Genomic DNA, 16,443 nt, shown 5'->3' on the forward strand with positions numbered 1-16,443 from the left:
TACTTCTAGTTCTAGACACGCTTTAATTGTATACGTTGTTTACAGGGTTTTACGGTAGCGCTGTTCTACTGCTTTATGAACACTGAAGTGCGGCATGCTATCAGGTATGATGAATACAAGTTGTTTTAATATATGGCAGCTTCTCGGTCCACGTCTATATAGCACAAGCTTAGGAAATGTTAAAATAATTTCACTCGAAAGTAATATAATACTTCAACCTCACTAACTTGTATATTTATTTTATTACTGGTAAAACAGAATGTGACGACATAAAACGCTGGTTTTATTGGCCGTTCTTGTTTCCCGTTTCAGCACATAAATAAGAGAATAAAATCGTGAAAATTTAATACAGTACTTTGCTGACTTTGATTCTAAATTTTGATAATTTTTTTTTGTTCTACATTTAATGTTTGGAGTGTAACTATCCCGCACATCGCGTAATTCACTGATTGCTCAGTGCCTTCCTTTTTCCCTCTATATTATTCAGACAAAATATAATCCAATTCATAATCTTCTCCTTTTTTACCCGACTGCGAAGGAGGAGGGTTATTTGAAGTCGGTTAAAAAGACCCACTAACAGGTCATTATACCAACGCCAACGCTGGCCGAACTGTAGTACTTTTATCAAAACCACTCTTTTCACAAGCTACGAATAGGTAATTAATTTAATTAATTGGTTATTTTGTAGGTTTCGTTAGTAGAACAAAACTTGCTTGTACATTTTGTTTACTTCCTTTGGTTATATTGACTTGTACGAGTACATACATATCAATGAAATAGGTATAACATTTTTACATTGCTCCTACGCTGCCACAAGCAAGCACAGCTGTAATGGTTTGAGAGGGACAAAGAAAAAATGTTATTAAGTAGATATTTATTAATTTATTGACTTTAAATTTTGTTTCTGTTTGTATGCGATGACAATTCAATCGAAGTTAAAATCCAACAGTAATGTTTATCAACACTGAATGTTTCATATTACATATTTCATTAGGTATCACGTAGAGCGGTGGAAGACAGGAAGGGCCATAGCGGGGGGCCGGAGGAGAGGAGCCTCGTGCTCCAAAGACTGGTCTCCGCGATCAAGGACTGAAAGCATACGGTGAGGGCGCATGACAGATTTATGGCAGTACTAATACAGCATGTGTTTTTGATGTAGTGGAGTCGCAAATGGATTTAGAAAAAGTTGAGCCCAGCATTGAGCCTCATCTAAATGGTGCGTGAAATCGTGCAAGGCGATTGATGATGATGATGATATTAGTTATAAAGTTGCAGCTGTGTGGTCCGCCATACCCGATATCGCACACCGTGTAAAATGAAGCTCTAGAGTTTTAAGTCTAACTAGGGATTAAAGTTCTATCGAAGCGTGCCACTATTTCTCAATTTTGGAGGAAGGACCCCCGGTACGGTTGTGATAGCAACCCCTCCTTTACTTTTTTGAAAATAAGAAAAAAAGCGTTTTTTATGTTAATTTATTCATTAAAGTAAAGTCATGTACATAGTTATAAAAGGTGTTTCAGTTATACATATTTTATTTATAAATACACTGAAATTATTAAATTGTTGATTAATAACTAAATCAATCACAGTAAGCTTGTCCATGTAACTTTTAAATAAACAATCACAAAAGTTATGATTGGTTATTTGTAGTCTTTTTCTATTTTTTATTTCTACTCCTTCGTTACTTTTACGGTCATCCGGTAAAACCATATCGAAAATACAAACTGAGACATGGATGCACAGAAAAACCAAAAAAAGAGACCAGCGCTGGGAATCGAATCCAGGCGTTCCGTGCTGCGGGCCATACTCCTACACTACCACTGGACACACCACCACCACTGCACCACTGGTGCTACTGCTTAAGTAGCGTTGTAGAAATAAGCAACCTGAGATATGTGTGCATAGGAGAAATTCGTGTCTGTACTCCTGTCCAGTGGTAGTGTAGGGACATGGCACGCAGCTCGGCATGCTGAGGACCTGGGTTCGATTCCCAGCGCTGGTCTCTTTTCTGGTTTTTCTGTGCATCCATGTCTCAGTTTGTATTTTCGAAAGTAAAACTTAAGTTGCCCAAAATGCTTCATTTTATTTCCCCGTTACTTTGCTCCCTCGTTACACTTAAATTAACACTATACGAATATTCAATAGGATTATCAATACATCTTCTTCGAGAAATTTGGCCTGGAACGTTTATTGACATTTTAATTCATTCATTAATTCATTTATTCAACAAAATTAACAGAAAATAGAGATTTTTGACCCAAAACAGACAGCGGCGTTTTCAAATCATTTAATGATAGAAATAACATGTGGCATGGCTGTCATCGTTCATCCACCATTACGTCTCATATTTCGTTTTCTAGATTTTTTTTACCGTACAACGGCAACGGCTAGACACTGGCAAAATTGTCCACCAATGGACAGAGCCATAATTTTCTAAAAAAACAACAACAACATGTGACATTTCCCTAGTCACAGCGAAATTGTGTTTTACTGCTTTTTAAAACACTATCTGGAGGATTCATGATTTATTTCATTTCCTTCGTATCGTTATGAGATTTTCGTAGATTTTTATGACCTATGAAAATACATGTACTATGTGTTCATAATTTACTTTATATAGCATTCATTTATTTTACAAGTGAGGTCTTTAATGAATTTAAATTTGCCAAATTTACTTCCAAGGTTTTGTCTTCGACTGTTTTAATCAAATATTTCTTGGTTTGTGTGTCGACTGAAGTAAAATTTACTCTTATGAGATACTAATATTTTGATGTTATTTTTGCAAACTCAAGGTCTGAGACAAAATAAAATTGTTTACTTTGAACTGAGCTCAATGTTAACCCGTATTCTTATCCAGAAAATAATTTTACACTGAATCTGTTTTTATAAATCAAACCTGGCCTTACTTTTTCTCAATGGTACTATTACTATTCAGAATATTATCCTTCATGGTTTTGTTGTGCACACCTTTATTGAGTGAGAGTGTAGTGAGACTAAACATAAACATTAGTTGTTGAGCTGAGAAATAAACAATCGGAATATTTGTGGTAGCTTCATGAGCAGTTTATCCGAATTTGATAATAGATACTTGCTAACCGTAAAGATAATTGGAGGTTCATTTGGCATTCAATTACTGTAATCCGATTAATCCGTTTTTTGTGAGAATGGGAATGACCGTTGGAACGTATTATGGGTTTCATTCATTCACTCGATTCAATGTTACTAGCGCGAAGGCTGATTCAGATTTGCTATTGTATTTTGGTTACTAAAATAACAAATGTTAAACTAATTGGTTACCATCGTGTGTCGCAGAAGTCGATGTATTTATTGCCAAAAACACGCATATTTTTTAATACCGCTCTTATCGGAGGTTTTGGAACAATTTCATAAGTACCTACAACCAAAAACATTAAAAACTCATCTGGGTACTTTTGAGTTTCTTATGGTTCTATACCTCAAGATGACAAGGAACCCTCTTCTTAAGGTCACTTCATTGTCTGTCTGTCTGACTATGAAGACCGATTTTCTCAGGAACACGTGGCGGTAGGTACTCAAGCTTGCAATCTCTTTGAGCTGTATAAACAGAGAATCGTATTCGGCTAGGAAAAAAACGATATTGAAGTCCAAAAATAACTTTGGTTTATAGACATCTTATCTTATCTTATCTTATCGTTAGGGGTCCTTGCGGATACACTTCGACCCGTAGGGATCTTTTGTGTCATTACCCCTCCTTCGCACTTACTCTATTGCCTTTATCACCTCGTCCATAAATTGGATGATTTGACGTAGCGGTAGTGCCTTAAAGTCTCCTGGTGCGACTCTCGCCAAAGAGTCTCATTCTTAATCTGGCGAGGGCGTCACATTCACACATAATGTGTTCCATTGTTTCGTCTTCCTCGCCACATATTCTACAAACTTCATTGTCCTGTAGTCCCATCTTTACTAGTATGTGTTTAGTATCGAAATGACCTGTAAATGCCCCGACGATATGTCGGAGTTGTCTCCTACTGAGTGTCCTGAGTTTTTTAGTCCAGTTTGTGCTGACATTTTCGATGAATAGTTTTGAATGCTTTAGATTTAGACCTTCCAGTGTTTTCCACTACAAAAACGATATTGAAGTCCAAAAATAACTTTGGTTTACAGACATACTAGTATAGAACTGTCTGCGCGCAAAGTCTAGCACTTGGCCGTTTTTTGTAATATACTTAGTAAGTGTCATAAAAAATTTACATACATGCAAGGAACGGTTAAGCCGAAAAAAAAAACTTCAAACGTAAAAACTTACGAGCAAGCATACTAAAGTTCAATTAAAGCTTGTAAAACGAGACAGCCAGGACCATACGTATAAACATATAGATACATTAGAAAAAAATTGTCTGCGTCAGCCAGCGCGGAGTTATTCATTTGTTACCGCATGCAACCTCAGCTTCGGTTTTCGCTTATTTAACACTCTCTCTGCCAGCAATATAATACTCTCCGAATTCAAGTAGCCGTGAGTCATAGGAGCACCGTGACACAAAATAAATACAAATAGGACTGCCGGCGGACCTCACAGCCTCGAAATGAAAGAGTTCGAAAATACTTGTCGGCTGTAACAGAAATATTGAGGGGCGCCGGCGGATCCCACGGCAGAGAGAGTGTTAATTTTCACGTTTCCAAATCCATATTTGACGTTGAATTTTTCCCACTAGGCTCACGGTATGAAGAAGCCTGGACTACCGTACTGGATACGATCAAACGAATCTGCTTACCGGAACGGACTTTATTGCATTTACGAAGACTTCCCAGACAAGAATAATAATGTGGATTTGGACATTATACCTTTTTCGTTACTTTGTTTACAATAAATTTATGTGTAATCTGCTCCGTGCCGCTGTTTTTTTTTTGTCACTCTTTCGCAAAGCTTTACACTTTAACTCAATAACGCAGATAACTGCATGAAAACCGTTATTTTACAAACATGTTCTCGTGATTCCTTAGTTTTCAGAGTAACCTTTGTAGTTTTTAACTTTGGGAATAAATCTAAATTTTATCAAGTAGATCTTAAATTTGTGATTATATTCAGACGTGTCGCAATACTTAACTTGCATGCGAACTTTGGCCAAATTCAGCATTGAGCTTCAAACCATCGACTTAAAAGAGCTTAAGTCAGTAAAAGGGTAAGTAAGCCACATTTATTTGCAATCATGTATAGTTTAATTACAGGGCCGTAATTGAACGCCCGGAGCTACACCTCCGCAATCAATCTTTCTTGTATCAGTTTCAAATAGATTTTAAAGCCCTCGTTCGTTCTGAATGAGGCTTAATAGGATTTAATTTACATCTCTATTGACATTTGGCATAGAATAGCTGTAGGTATTTTATTTCACTACGATCTTTGGCGTTATGCTGAAATATTTGTCAAAGTACGAGTATCGAGTATTATATGAAAAATAAATTAAGATATGATATTAAATAAGCCTATTGTCTGATTGCTTCAAGTAATTTCGTAGCGGCTTATTAAAATTTACTTTTGTTGTTCAGAACGAAATTGGTGCTTTGAGAATTATTTATACTTAATGGAAAATGAAGCCAAAATTGGACGCATTGTAATGATAGGATTTCCGTAGGCATTTTGGCAAGATTATTTGCATGTAATTTAATAAACGTTTCGTGTGAGTGACAGAATCATTGTTTTAACTCTTATCGGCTTTTCAATCCAGTATGAGTTCAATTACAAGCCATGGTAATAAGAAAAGGGAAGAAATACTTTCTGTTCTAGTTTTTTTTGCTAAAAATTTATTCGCGGTAATCCAGCAGTTTCGTTTTAATTAGCAAATATGTACATAGCTCAAACACAATGACGAAAGCACGTAGTCATTCGATGCTTTGCGCTATTACATTACGCGCGCATGCTACAGAAGCAGTTGCAGCCAGGGCTTCAAATACCGTTAAAAAGTTGGTATCGTTACCTCTTACGAATTGAAGTAGTGTTACTTTTTTAACGTTATAAAATTGGTAATTGGGTTACATTAACAAGCCCTACTATTAGTCACTATGTAAAAAAATGACCGTTATTTAGTAACGTTAATTAGGTACCGTTACCGTAATGTTAATTTACCAAGTAACGTTATAATTTAGAAATAGAAAATAGAAATAGAAATATTTTGATTCGACAAAACATAATAAAAATATTAAAGAAAGAAAAAACAACATATGCAAACTCGCGAAACGAAGACTTCACGGAAGGCGACAAAATTTCCTAAAAATAACCAAAAAAAATAAAATCAAAATTAATTTAATTTTACTTAATTTAATTACTTAATTTAATACCGGTACAAGGTATTTGTACAATTTTACCGTTAATGTGAGTTTGGTAACGTTAACAAGCCCTGGCTGCAGCATCTCTGATTGCGAGAGTTACACAACATTACTCACCGTAGGAGCACCTTAAATTAAAGTTCATATTAAGTGTGTTTAACAAAAAAATCTTCATTGAAATGAACCTTGCAATCCTAATAGCAGTATTTTTATATAATAATAAAATAGAGCATGGGGCAGGTTATACAGTCACCCGTCGAAGAGAGAGTCGGCTGCGTCGGAGACGACAACAACCACACTCCTGGTACCTCGGACTTCGCTGGCCCCTCACCATTTGCATGTCGTAAGTAAAATTATACAGTATGAATTACATAATAAGTATGTGCCTAGTTCCTAGGGCAGCTGTCATTTCCTGGAATAGCCGTGCGAAATAGAATGGAATGGACCCTCCGAACAAAATTTCAACTTTCGAACCCGAAGGGTTTGGAATAGTTTGGATTAAGCTTGAATGAATCAATCAGTGAGAACTTTTATATCTGACCCCCACTTTCCCTTCCGTAGTAAGGAAATTGCAATGTACACCCCCCGCCCCTCCCCCTACCGAAAAAAATTACAACATAATTTTAGCTTACTTTTCTAGCGTAAGAACAGTGTAGGTACATACACTAAATAAATTAAAACTTTTTGCCCACCTAATCGTCTTACCTCCTATATTTTCTCTGCTTTATTTTCCTCTTCTTTTTGTTCTGTACAGGAGTACATAGGCAGCGCAAGCGGCGAGCAGTCCCCGGTTTGAGGCGGGGGGCGGGGGAGGCTCCCGCGCCTGCGCACCCTGCCCGAGGAGGACGCGCCCCCCACCGCTCCCGCCTCGCCCGCCTCTCTCGCCTCTCTCGCTCTCGCACCTGTCGCTTCACCTTGCGCTGACAAGGACAGTTATCAACGCGCATCTACGAACTTCGATGTGCCTACGATCTCTGTTTAAAATAAAACGTGCTATACTTCAACTGTGTGTTGCCGGCATGAAATTCCTTAACGGTTGTTAATGATTCACTGTTATCTACATCAGTCATATTTGCTGCGGGATATATACCATTACGTTAAATGAGTTCCTGTTACCTCTCTATCTTGTGTACACCGTCCTCTGTCTACCGTCATTCTTCCGCGGCAGCAGCATGCACACATTACTATTTGACTGTTTTCTCACGTAACTCTCGATTAAAACACATATTACTATACCACTTCGCGTACTGAAACAGAATAACGGCGAGGTTTACCCACTGGACATTTGCAAAACTCAATTTCTGCGCTATCTACCCTAACATTTCTGTGCGAAGTATTCCGAAAAGAAATTAAAGGATATCTGTAAAAGTAACATTATGCTTGCATTTGTGAATTATTAAGCAGGTACCTAACATGTAGTGTGAAGGTCATTTTCAAAAAGGGCTTAGGTAGGTATTTATGTTTCATATTATTATGATGATTACGATTTTAAATAGGACTTTGTATGGATAGTTACTAAATGTACATTGCAAGTATCAGTGCTGTATATATTTCCACTTTTTCTAACCAGGCCATTTAACAAAATACATGCTTTTTCCATATGTACAAACATAGCTTTATCATAAACGCAATTCGAGAAGGAGGGAGTTATAGAGTGACTGCGTATCATCTGTTCTATTATAATCAAAATTATTTCATGCCTAAAAAAAGAAATCAATTTAGCCATAAAGTTCATAAGTCAAAAGTTGGACCATGTTAACTGGTAGTTAACCGCACAAAACGACTGACTGGAAGAAAATCGTTTATAGCATTAAACTAAACAACTACAACTATTTGGTTAACACACTCCCGCTGTCAATGTATCATATGTCAGATTGTGGGTCCAAATCGAATTGAGTAGGTAGTTCCTACGATCCACGCGCAAATTGTGAATAATTGTAATATTTACAGAATAAAGTACAATTTGGTCATAGTTTTCAAATTCAAATGAAGGTCATTACTTATTTTTTTATGTAATAAATTCATTACATTATAGTAGGTAATGTGGCTTATTGTTTTCCAAATTAAGTTATACAGGAAACAAATGGTTACGTGACCCTCTGAGCAGCATGAAAATTAGTTTCAGGCGAAAACTACTATATAGCGGTAATTACTTAGTTCAACACAAGCTACTATGCTAATAAACAATCTTGAACGCGCACTAAGTTTGAGAGTGACTCGCAACATTCTAACTTGCCCCTTAACTTTGAGTTGAGTTCTGAACTTTGCATAGGAACGAGCTAATGGGTTGTGGGGAGAGGGGTAAGTTATACTACCAATTTTAATTCAACAGTTATTCGTTTTAGGTAGTTATCTCACCGCCGGCGACGAAGCAATTGGCTATCGACTATTTTCTCGCCCAAGAAACTAACAAAAGATATAGATGCTATGTGAGTTAGTTGATCGCTGGATGTTCACACTGCCGGCGAGAACTCTCTCTTCACTCTTTTGTTGCAATGACAAGAGCTATTAAACTTTATAATTATATAAACTATACTCATTCAGCGATACTCGCTCAGCGATGTTAGCTTGGCTGCCGCCCCGCTCGAGCAAGTGGTGCGAGTCGAACACTCGCTTACAGCCTAGCGACAAAACTGCTCGGCCACTCGTTTCTAGTTACTAGCTCTAATCGCTTCTCGCTCATCGTCGGCGGTCGGACAATTGCCTTATGGCACTGAAACTTAAGTTAAGAAGATATTAAAAACAATTGAGTTGTTTCTTGCGTAAAAAAAAGTTCTATATAGTCAGTCAAATAGATTATCAGAAAATACTGAAACATATTTTTTTCTTTGATCAATTAAACAAAAAAATACCGGATGGTGATGATGACGATGATGATGCTGTGATGATGAATGATGATGATAATGACGAATGAATGAATGATGATGATGAATGAAATGATGATGAAGCGCGTCGAAGTGTTTTTGTGTGATTTTTGGTATAGAGATAGTTTATGGGCCCGAGAGTCACATAGGCTACTTTTTATCCCGGAAAAGACACAGTTCCTGAGGGTAGGTACAGTGCGTGATAACCGAATTCCACGCGGTAGACGCCGCGGACAACAGCTAGTTAATTGATAAAAAGAAATATGTGTCCAATATTTTCTGATAATCAAATTAAAGGACTAATGAGGGCTAAAAGACAGGCGAAATATCGCTAGATGGCGGTCTTGCTTGCGATTGGCTCATTTAGTACCTATTCAGACCAATTCATTAGTATAAATGTAAATAAAAAATATTTAAACGCAACTACGAACGAACGTTATTCAAGCATTGAATGTGCACGAGATTATCTAAGTATATAGGTACGTTTCAAATGTCGAAGAATCTGAATCCGCGTACCATGATGGGATCTTTTCGCTGCAAATTTCATGTTCACATATTATTCGTGAGACAAAGAAATCATCGTCAAAATTGCACATGCAATCACATTGCAATTGCATTGTCACATGCATGATGTTGAAAAGCACCATGATTCTTAAATTTTGTAAGCTCTAAAATACATATTGTTGTAAATATCAAATAATTTATTATACTTAATAGATATACTCGTATGTAAATATTAATGAATGAGTCGTGCCAATAAAGATAATCCTTTTTTATTGTGTAAGCTGATAATCACCGAACCTTCGTGTCGTGCCGACTTAAAAAAAGTTTAAAAACTCTCACTAGCTCTTTTATTTTAGTTTTTCATAAAATATACGCAATTGACAAAATAAAAATCATTTTATCAAGAGAAAATAAGTTACTGAATAACTGAATGGGACGGCTTTTTGCCGCTCTCAAATAAAATGTATTAACCGTTAACGAAAGCGTAAAATAATCGTGATGTTTTCAAAATAGAACATTACAACTCATCTTTTAACCTTTACAACTCCCACGGCGGATTATCCTTTTGAGTAGCTATAAAGCATTTGACCTGTTTATACGTAGGAAGCATAAGCTAATAAAACACCATAGGTACTTCTTGGCCGAGCTATCTAAATAAATGGTCAAGTCTTGAAATAGTTATGCCATTTGAAATACTATAATAATATACTTCACGTAAGGCTGTATCTAAAAATAATTTGAGATATTCATGCCATCAAAGTACATAGCTTAAGACATTCTGCATCAGATGGTATAAATACCTAACTCAAAAGTTTTTTTTAACCTATGTTGCCTTAAGAAGCCAGGATAATACCTTTTCTAAGGCTGAGTAGCCTTGGATACTCCTATTTAAATAACTAAAAGTAAAATCGATTCGAAAAGTAGAATCTCGACATAATTTGTGATAAAAGTCATGCTACATATCTGAAAATCATCTCTGAAGTCCACGATAACGCGTAATCAGCGGCGCAGCAAGCATTTTTGTAATACATTGCGTGAGTTGCCCACTAACCGCTGTACAGTAAGTGTCTTGATCGTGCGATGGAGTTAAAAATCGCACGTCACGAATAGTCGTAGCCAGGTTATAAGTGCCCTTGGAGTAATGTACCTACCGACCTATTCTCCAAATTACGAACAAGTAGGCCTGTCTGCGTCTGCCGTCATCATCATGTTTCGATATTCAGTATGAAACAATTCACTCGCAAAGACACGTCCCTCAGCCTCATGAATATAATTGTAAACGTAATCTAATCTGCATATGACGTGTGTGTGTGTGTGTGTGTGTGTGTGTGTGTGTGTCTGTTTAACATGATCGCGCTTTAGTCGTCGTTGGTACTCACAATCACGCACACTAAGACTTGTAAGCGTGAGTTTTACTTATATTGCATATCAATAATTTGCTGTGGAGGGGCGCGTTTTCGTCAGTGAAAAGATCTTATACACAAAATGATTTTATAAAATAAGATAAACCTTGTAACTGGTACCTATAATAAAATTATTATTAAGGCGCGATCGATATTTTTCAAATGTTGCCAAAGGTAGAACTACACTAGATGGTATGAACTATAGTCCAATTCTAGGGAATCGAACAAACACATACACACCACTAGACAGCCAGACATTAGATTTTCTATAACCCAGTTGATGATTGATGATGATTTAATCTTCTTTTGGTGCTTTTGGCTACAGTGTAATTATTGATTACCAGTTAGTTGTTCGACTGGAAAACGAAAGTGATGGTAGAGATTAGTTATTGCAGATTTTCCTTTTAGTTATAATTTACTGTTCGCTATTCATGTTAAAACCCATTCTTAGGAGTATGTAATTAATTAATTAATAAATCGGAATACGTTCGATTTTGAAGCAATTAGGCCGCTTGTAGACGTTCGTTGTTTTCACCGGACAACGGACCGTTTTTTTTGCCGGACTTGCGGTGTTGTATAGCTTCGTCACCGGACAAGTGTCCGGTGCATGTACACACATTCATTGCAAGCCATACAGCACCTCAAGTCTGGCAAAAAACGGTTCGTTGTCCGGAAAACGGACGGTCTACAAGCCGCCTTACAACGACAATATTTACATTTTTATTTGACCTAAGAAATACCCTTCGTACCCTACATGCACCGGACACTTGTCCGGCGACTTAATTGTCCGGTGCATGTACACACATTGTAAGCCATACAACACCGCAAGTCCGGTGTCCTGTGAAAACAACGAACAACAAGCGGCCTAAGGAGGTCCGAGAAAAGTGTTTCCTTACGCAGGGAAAAAGGGGTAGGTACTAAAATATCCAAAATGTGAGTGTACATGAGATTGTTCGATTCCACAGAATTAGAATATATGCCGTAGTAATACATTGTAATATAATGAAATTGGGAAACAAGACGCTATTTTGTATCATAAAATACTAGAAAGTAGTTATTCTAAATTATACGTAATAATGTTTAACTTTTAATGTGTATATTTTCAAGAACCTCATTTATTATGTATTTCGGAGTGCGATTGTAATGTTATTTAAGACTATATGTGAACCATAATAATTTATAAGCCAAGCGCGTTACAAATATCAAAAACAAACGAAGCACAATGAATATTCGAAGGGAAAATAAGGTTACAGTGGTAATTTGCTACTTGAAAACTCGATTGTTTTTTTTTTTGTGGTTCGATGTTTGTGATTACACTGTATGTTACAAACATGCATTTTGTTTTAATTTAATCTAAATTTAATTTGAACTATAGCTTTTAAAGATGTTGCTATGTTGAATGGTAAATTGCGGCTGTCTGAAAGATTTTATATAAATAAAAAATTATAACTTAATATTGTAGCAGTTATTTAAATATCCTAACTACTATTAGCAGGTTTGCGCGGTTTAAGGTTAACTATGTAACTTCGAGTTAATTGATAACTAAGGTTATCATATAGTGACAAAATGTATGGAACTGGCATTCATAACCCAGGGTTAACTATGAATCTTAGACCATGCAAGCGGCCCTGCAGCAGCAGAGTACTGCTCGAACTATTGACAGGTTTCAAAATAAAAAACTTCCATCTATTCCGTCCGTCTACGTTCAACGACATTAAATAAGTAGGTATGTATGTGTAGGTATCAATGTACGAGTATGTATGGTCTCAAAAGATTATTAAATAATAAATAACTGAAACATTGCTTTCTTTTGAGATTAGCGTAGAGATAATTAAGATGTCTTACAAGAGCTCTGCAAGATTGTTATAAAACGCCTTTAGCTAAGAGCTCGGCTATTGGTCCAAGATACAAACCTCCGCGACTATACGAACTTTCATCAGCCGGAAGTCATCCATTGTTAAACAAAGGCCTCCCCTTTAGGACGCCACTTGCATCCATTGGTTGTCATCAGCTATAACGTGATTCCATCTTGTTGAGAGGCCTTCCAACGCTTCGCCTTCCATTTCATGATCGCCACTCGAGGACCTTTCTTACCCAATGGTTATCTGTTCTTTAAGCGATGTGGCCCGCCCATTGTTACTTCCACTTATCTATTCTTCGAGTTATTTCGATGACCTTAGTTCTTCAACGAATTTTCGTATTCTATATAGCGGAAAGAAACTCTGAGTGTAACTCTAGCCATAGCTCGTTGCGTGATACGTTGTGTGTGAGCCTCACCAAAAGGCCATCACCCAAGGACTACCAATGCGTACTTAATGTGGCTATAACATAATTGCAATGCTACGGGTATTATAGAGCCAATAATGATTTTCTTTGAAATATTACATTAACAAACAGACGCACATTTCGCATCCTGACCATATTTATGAATGCGAAAATGAGTATGTTTGTTTGTTACGCTTCCACACCATAATTTAAAAGTTAAAAAAGTTAATCAAACAATCGTCATGAAATTTGGTATTGAGATAGTTTGAGGACCCGCAAAGAACCTAGGATAGATTTTATCTCGGAAAATTGCAAAGAAAGTTGAAGTCGCGGGCAACTGTATAACGATTAGTAGGTAAAATAGCAAAAAATTATCAATTTAACGCTAATAGTGTCGTCATAACATCGCTGCCTCTTCTGTGTCTTACCACAAGTTAAGAAAAAGGTAAGCAACCGTATCTATCTTTATCCCGCTCTTTATTATCTTTTCATTTGTACCGACGTTTCTCTTAAATTAAATCTTCCTTTAGTTAATTTCAAATGGCATGCAATACGTTACAATTCACTTTTAAGGAGTTGCTTATACTAGCTTGAAAGCTTGAGAGCTTCGCTCACGGAATCCATTAGGTTTGCCAGTTGAATTGAAACTCCTTGATTTTTCTAAATTGATAAACTGGAAATAAAATGGATAAACTGCATTTAATTTTGTTCTTCCGCGAAGTACGGTCAAGTTATGTAAATAGCCGCGCCTGTGTGAGTATTTGCAGTCGTGCAGTTAATTCTCCAGCCCTCCCTCAGCTCGGAAAATAAAAACAAAGAACGCAAACGCAACTAAACCCATAAACGAATCCAGTAAAATACGACTAAATGTTTTCTCTTTCTTTCTTTCTTTCTTTCAGTATAAAATACTCGTTAGCAAATCCAACCAGCTACCAGCAGGTTCGGCTTAAAAGAGCAACAAATACAGAAAGACACACTCTATTTTTGCATTTATGGAGTAGAATAAAGCCCTTCACACATTAAAAGATACCTCACAATTAAAGAGATTATATATTTATACCGGGTGTGGCCTGTAATATGAGCAAATAATTAAAAAATAGATGATACTCATTATGATTGTTTTTTTTGGAGTATTTTTGTATGTTTTATTTCAACTCCAAATTTGTTACTTTTACGGGTATCCCATCCTGGGTTCGATTCCCAGTGCTGGTCTCTTTTTCTGGTTTTTCTGTGCATCCTACTCGTCAAACTGAACAACTGTTAGTTCAGCGACTTTTAAGAATAATTAGTTTTTTAGATTTTATTACACTTTTAAGTTTATTTGAAGAAGCAATGTAAAGCAAAATGCATTGTGTTTGTAGCGTGACAGGGGACGTCAGTTGTGTTCTAGGATGGCGTACATTGATAGCAGTATTTAATTTGTATGAAAAAAAGAAAATTCAAAGACTTCATTATTTTTAAAAGTCGCTGAACTAAGATCAGATTGACGAGGATGATCTATGTTTTAAATAATTTATTGAATCAGGCGTTACTTTGCGGAGGTCCATATCAATGAACTAAAATAATTTCCTTGCTCACCCGCGACCTTACGCTAAGCTTATGCTATGCATGCAGTTCTTCCACCTCCACACTGTAAGAACACACACAAATCACACAAACCCATCTATCACCACCACCACACTACACTGACGCGTTTCGAACTCAATCAGAGCTCATCTTCAGAGTGACACAACCGTACACCATGCTACCACAACAACAACTGTCTAACAACTGGTAGCATGGTGTACGGTTGTGTCACTCTGAAGATGAGCTCTGGTTGAGTTCGAAACGCGTCAGTGTAGTGTGGTGGTGGTGATAGATGGGTTTGTGTGATTTGTGTGTGTTCTTACAGTGTGGAGGTGGAGGAACTGCATGAACACGCGTATTTTGCATAAGCTTAGCTATCGTAAGGTCGCGGGTGAGCAAGGAAATTATTTTAGTTCATCTATGTTTTAATTATTTGCTCGTATTACAGGCCACACCAGATATTCTACCAGCCGCTACCTGCAATTCCGACCGCGTAGAATTTGGTTATCGCTATCACGCGGGAACTATGGAATTTTCCATGACAAAACTACCCTTTATCCTTTCCCGGGACTCAAACTATCTGTGTAGGTTCATCTACGAGTATATCGGTTCAGCGGTGTAGACGTGATGCAGTTACAAACAATCAAACAGACATAGAAACTTTCGCATTTATAATATTAATGGAATTTGTGGGAAATCGAATGAAAACTAATTAGAGTCATATACGGTACCTATTCTGAATCTGGAATGAATTGTGGTTTGTGCAGGGTCCAATGAAACAAATTGTGGCTTTACGTGGGCTTTACATTTTAAAGCGTAGCCCGGCTACGAAAGCGTAGCGCTGCTACGTATTTGTTTCGTAGTAGTTATATATGTACTCTGTGGTAGTAGGCTCGTAGCATTGTGTAGGAGCAACAGCCTTTATTATAATGGTAGTACTTCATCATCATCATCTCCGCCTGTAGGTAAATGTCCCACTGCTGGGCACAGGCCTCCTCTCAGAATGAGAGGGCTTGGGCCATAGTTCCCACGCGGGCCCGGTACGGACTGGGAACGTCACACGCACGATTGAATGAATTTTGCACATGAATTTGGAAAAACTCAGAGGTGCGTGTGTGCAATGTGTGCTACACAGCTACATGAGCTCCTCCACACTGTAAGAACACACACAACTCACACAAGCCCAACTATCACCACTAACTACCACACTACGCTGGCGCGTTTTAAACTCAATCAGGGTTCATCCTCAAAGCAACACAACCATTCACCATGCATCACTTCTTGTTTGACTAACATCTGAGATCATCTGGATGTGATGCGTGTACTATATCACTATCTATAATTATTTTTTTACGAATGGGTAATTTATAATTGTTTTTATCATTATTAAAGACAGACACTAATTAATCCGTCACTCAAACACCACCTACGTTCAAAGTAAGGAAAGAAGATATTCAAGTTTGCTCAAATCAAAATTGATTGTGCTTTATATTGAACCGAAGTAAGACGAAACTTTAATCAAGGAAATGGACGGACAGACG

General features: G+C 37.1%; 1 protein-coding gene across 1 annotated transcript in view; it reads left to right on the plus strand.

Annotated features, from left to right (window-relative positions):
* LOC141435001 (diuretic hormone receptor-like) overlaps positions 1-7,412 on the plus strand; it is a 10,395-nt gene extending 2,983 nt beyond the window's left edge. The window contains exons 2-5 of the mRNA XM_074097506.1: positions 46-104; positions 995-1,102; positions 6,541-6,643; positions 7,055-7,412. Of these exons, the coding sequence (XP_073953607.1) occupies positions 46-104; positions 995-1,102; positions 6,541-6,643; positions 7,055-7,096 (312 nt within the window). The 3' untranslated portion in view covers positions 7,097-7,412. The remainder of the gene's footprint in view (positions 1-45; positions 105-994; positions 1,103-6,540; positions 6,644-7,054) is intronic.
* The last annotated feature ends 9,031 nt before the right edge of the window (positions 7,413-16,443 follow it).

This window comes from Choristoneura fumiferana, chromosome 14, assembly GCF_025370935.1.
Source record: "Choristoneura fumiferana chromosome 14, NRCan_CFum_1, whole genome shotgun sequence".
Taxonomy (NCBI): Eukaryota; Metazoa; Arthropoda; class Insecta; order Lepidoptera; family Tortricidae; genus Choristoneura; species Choristoneura fumiferana.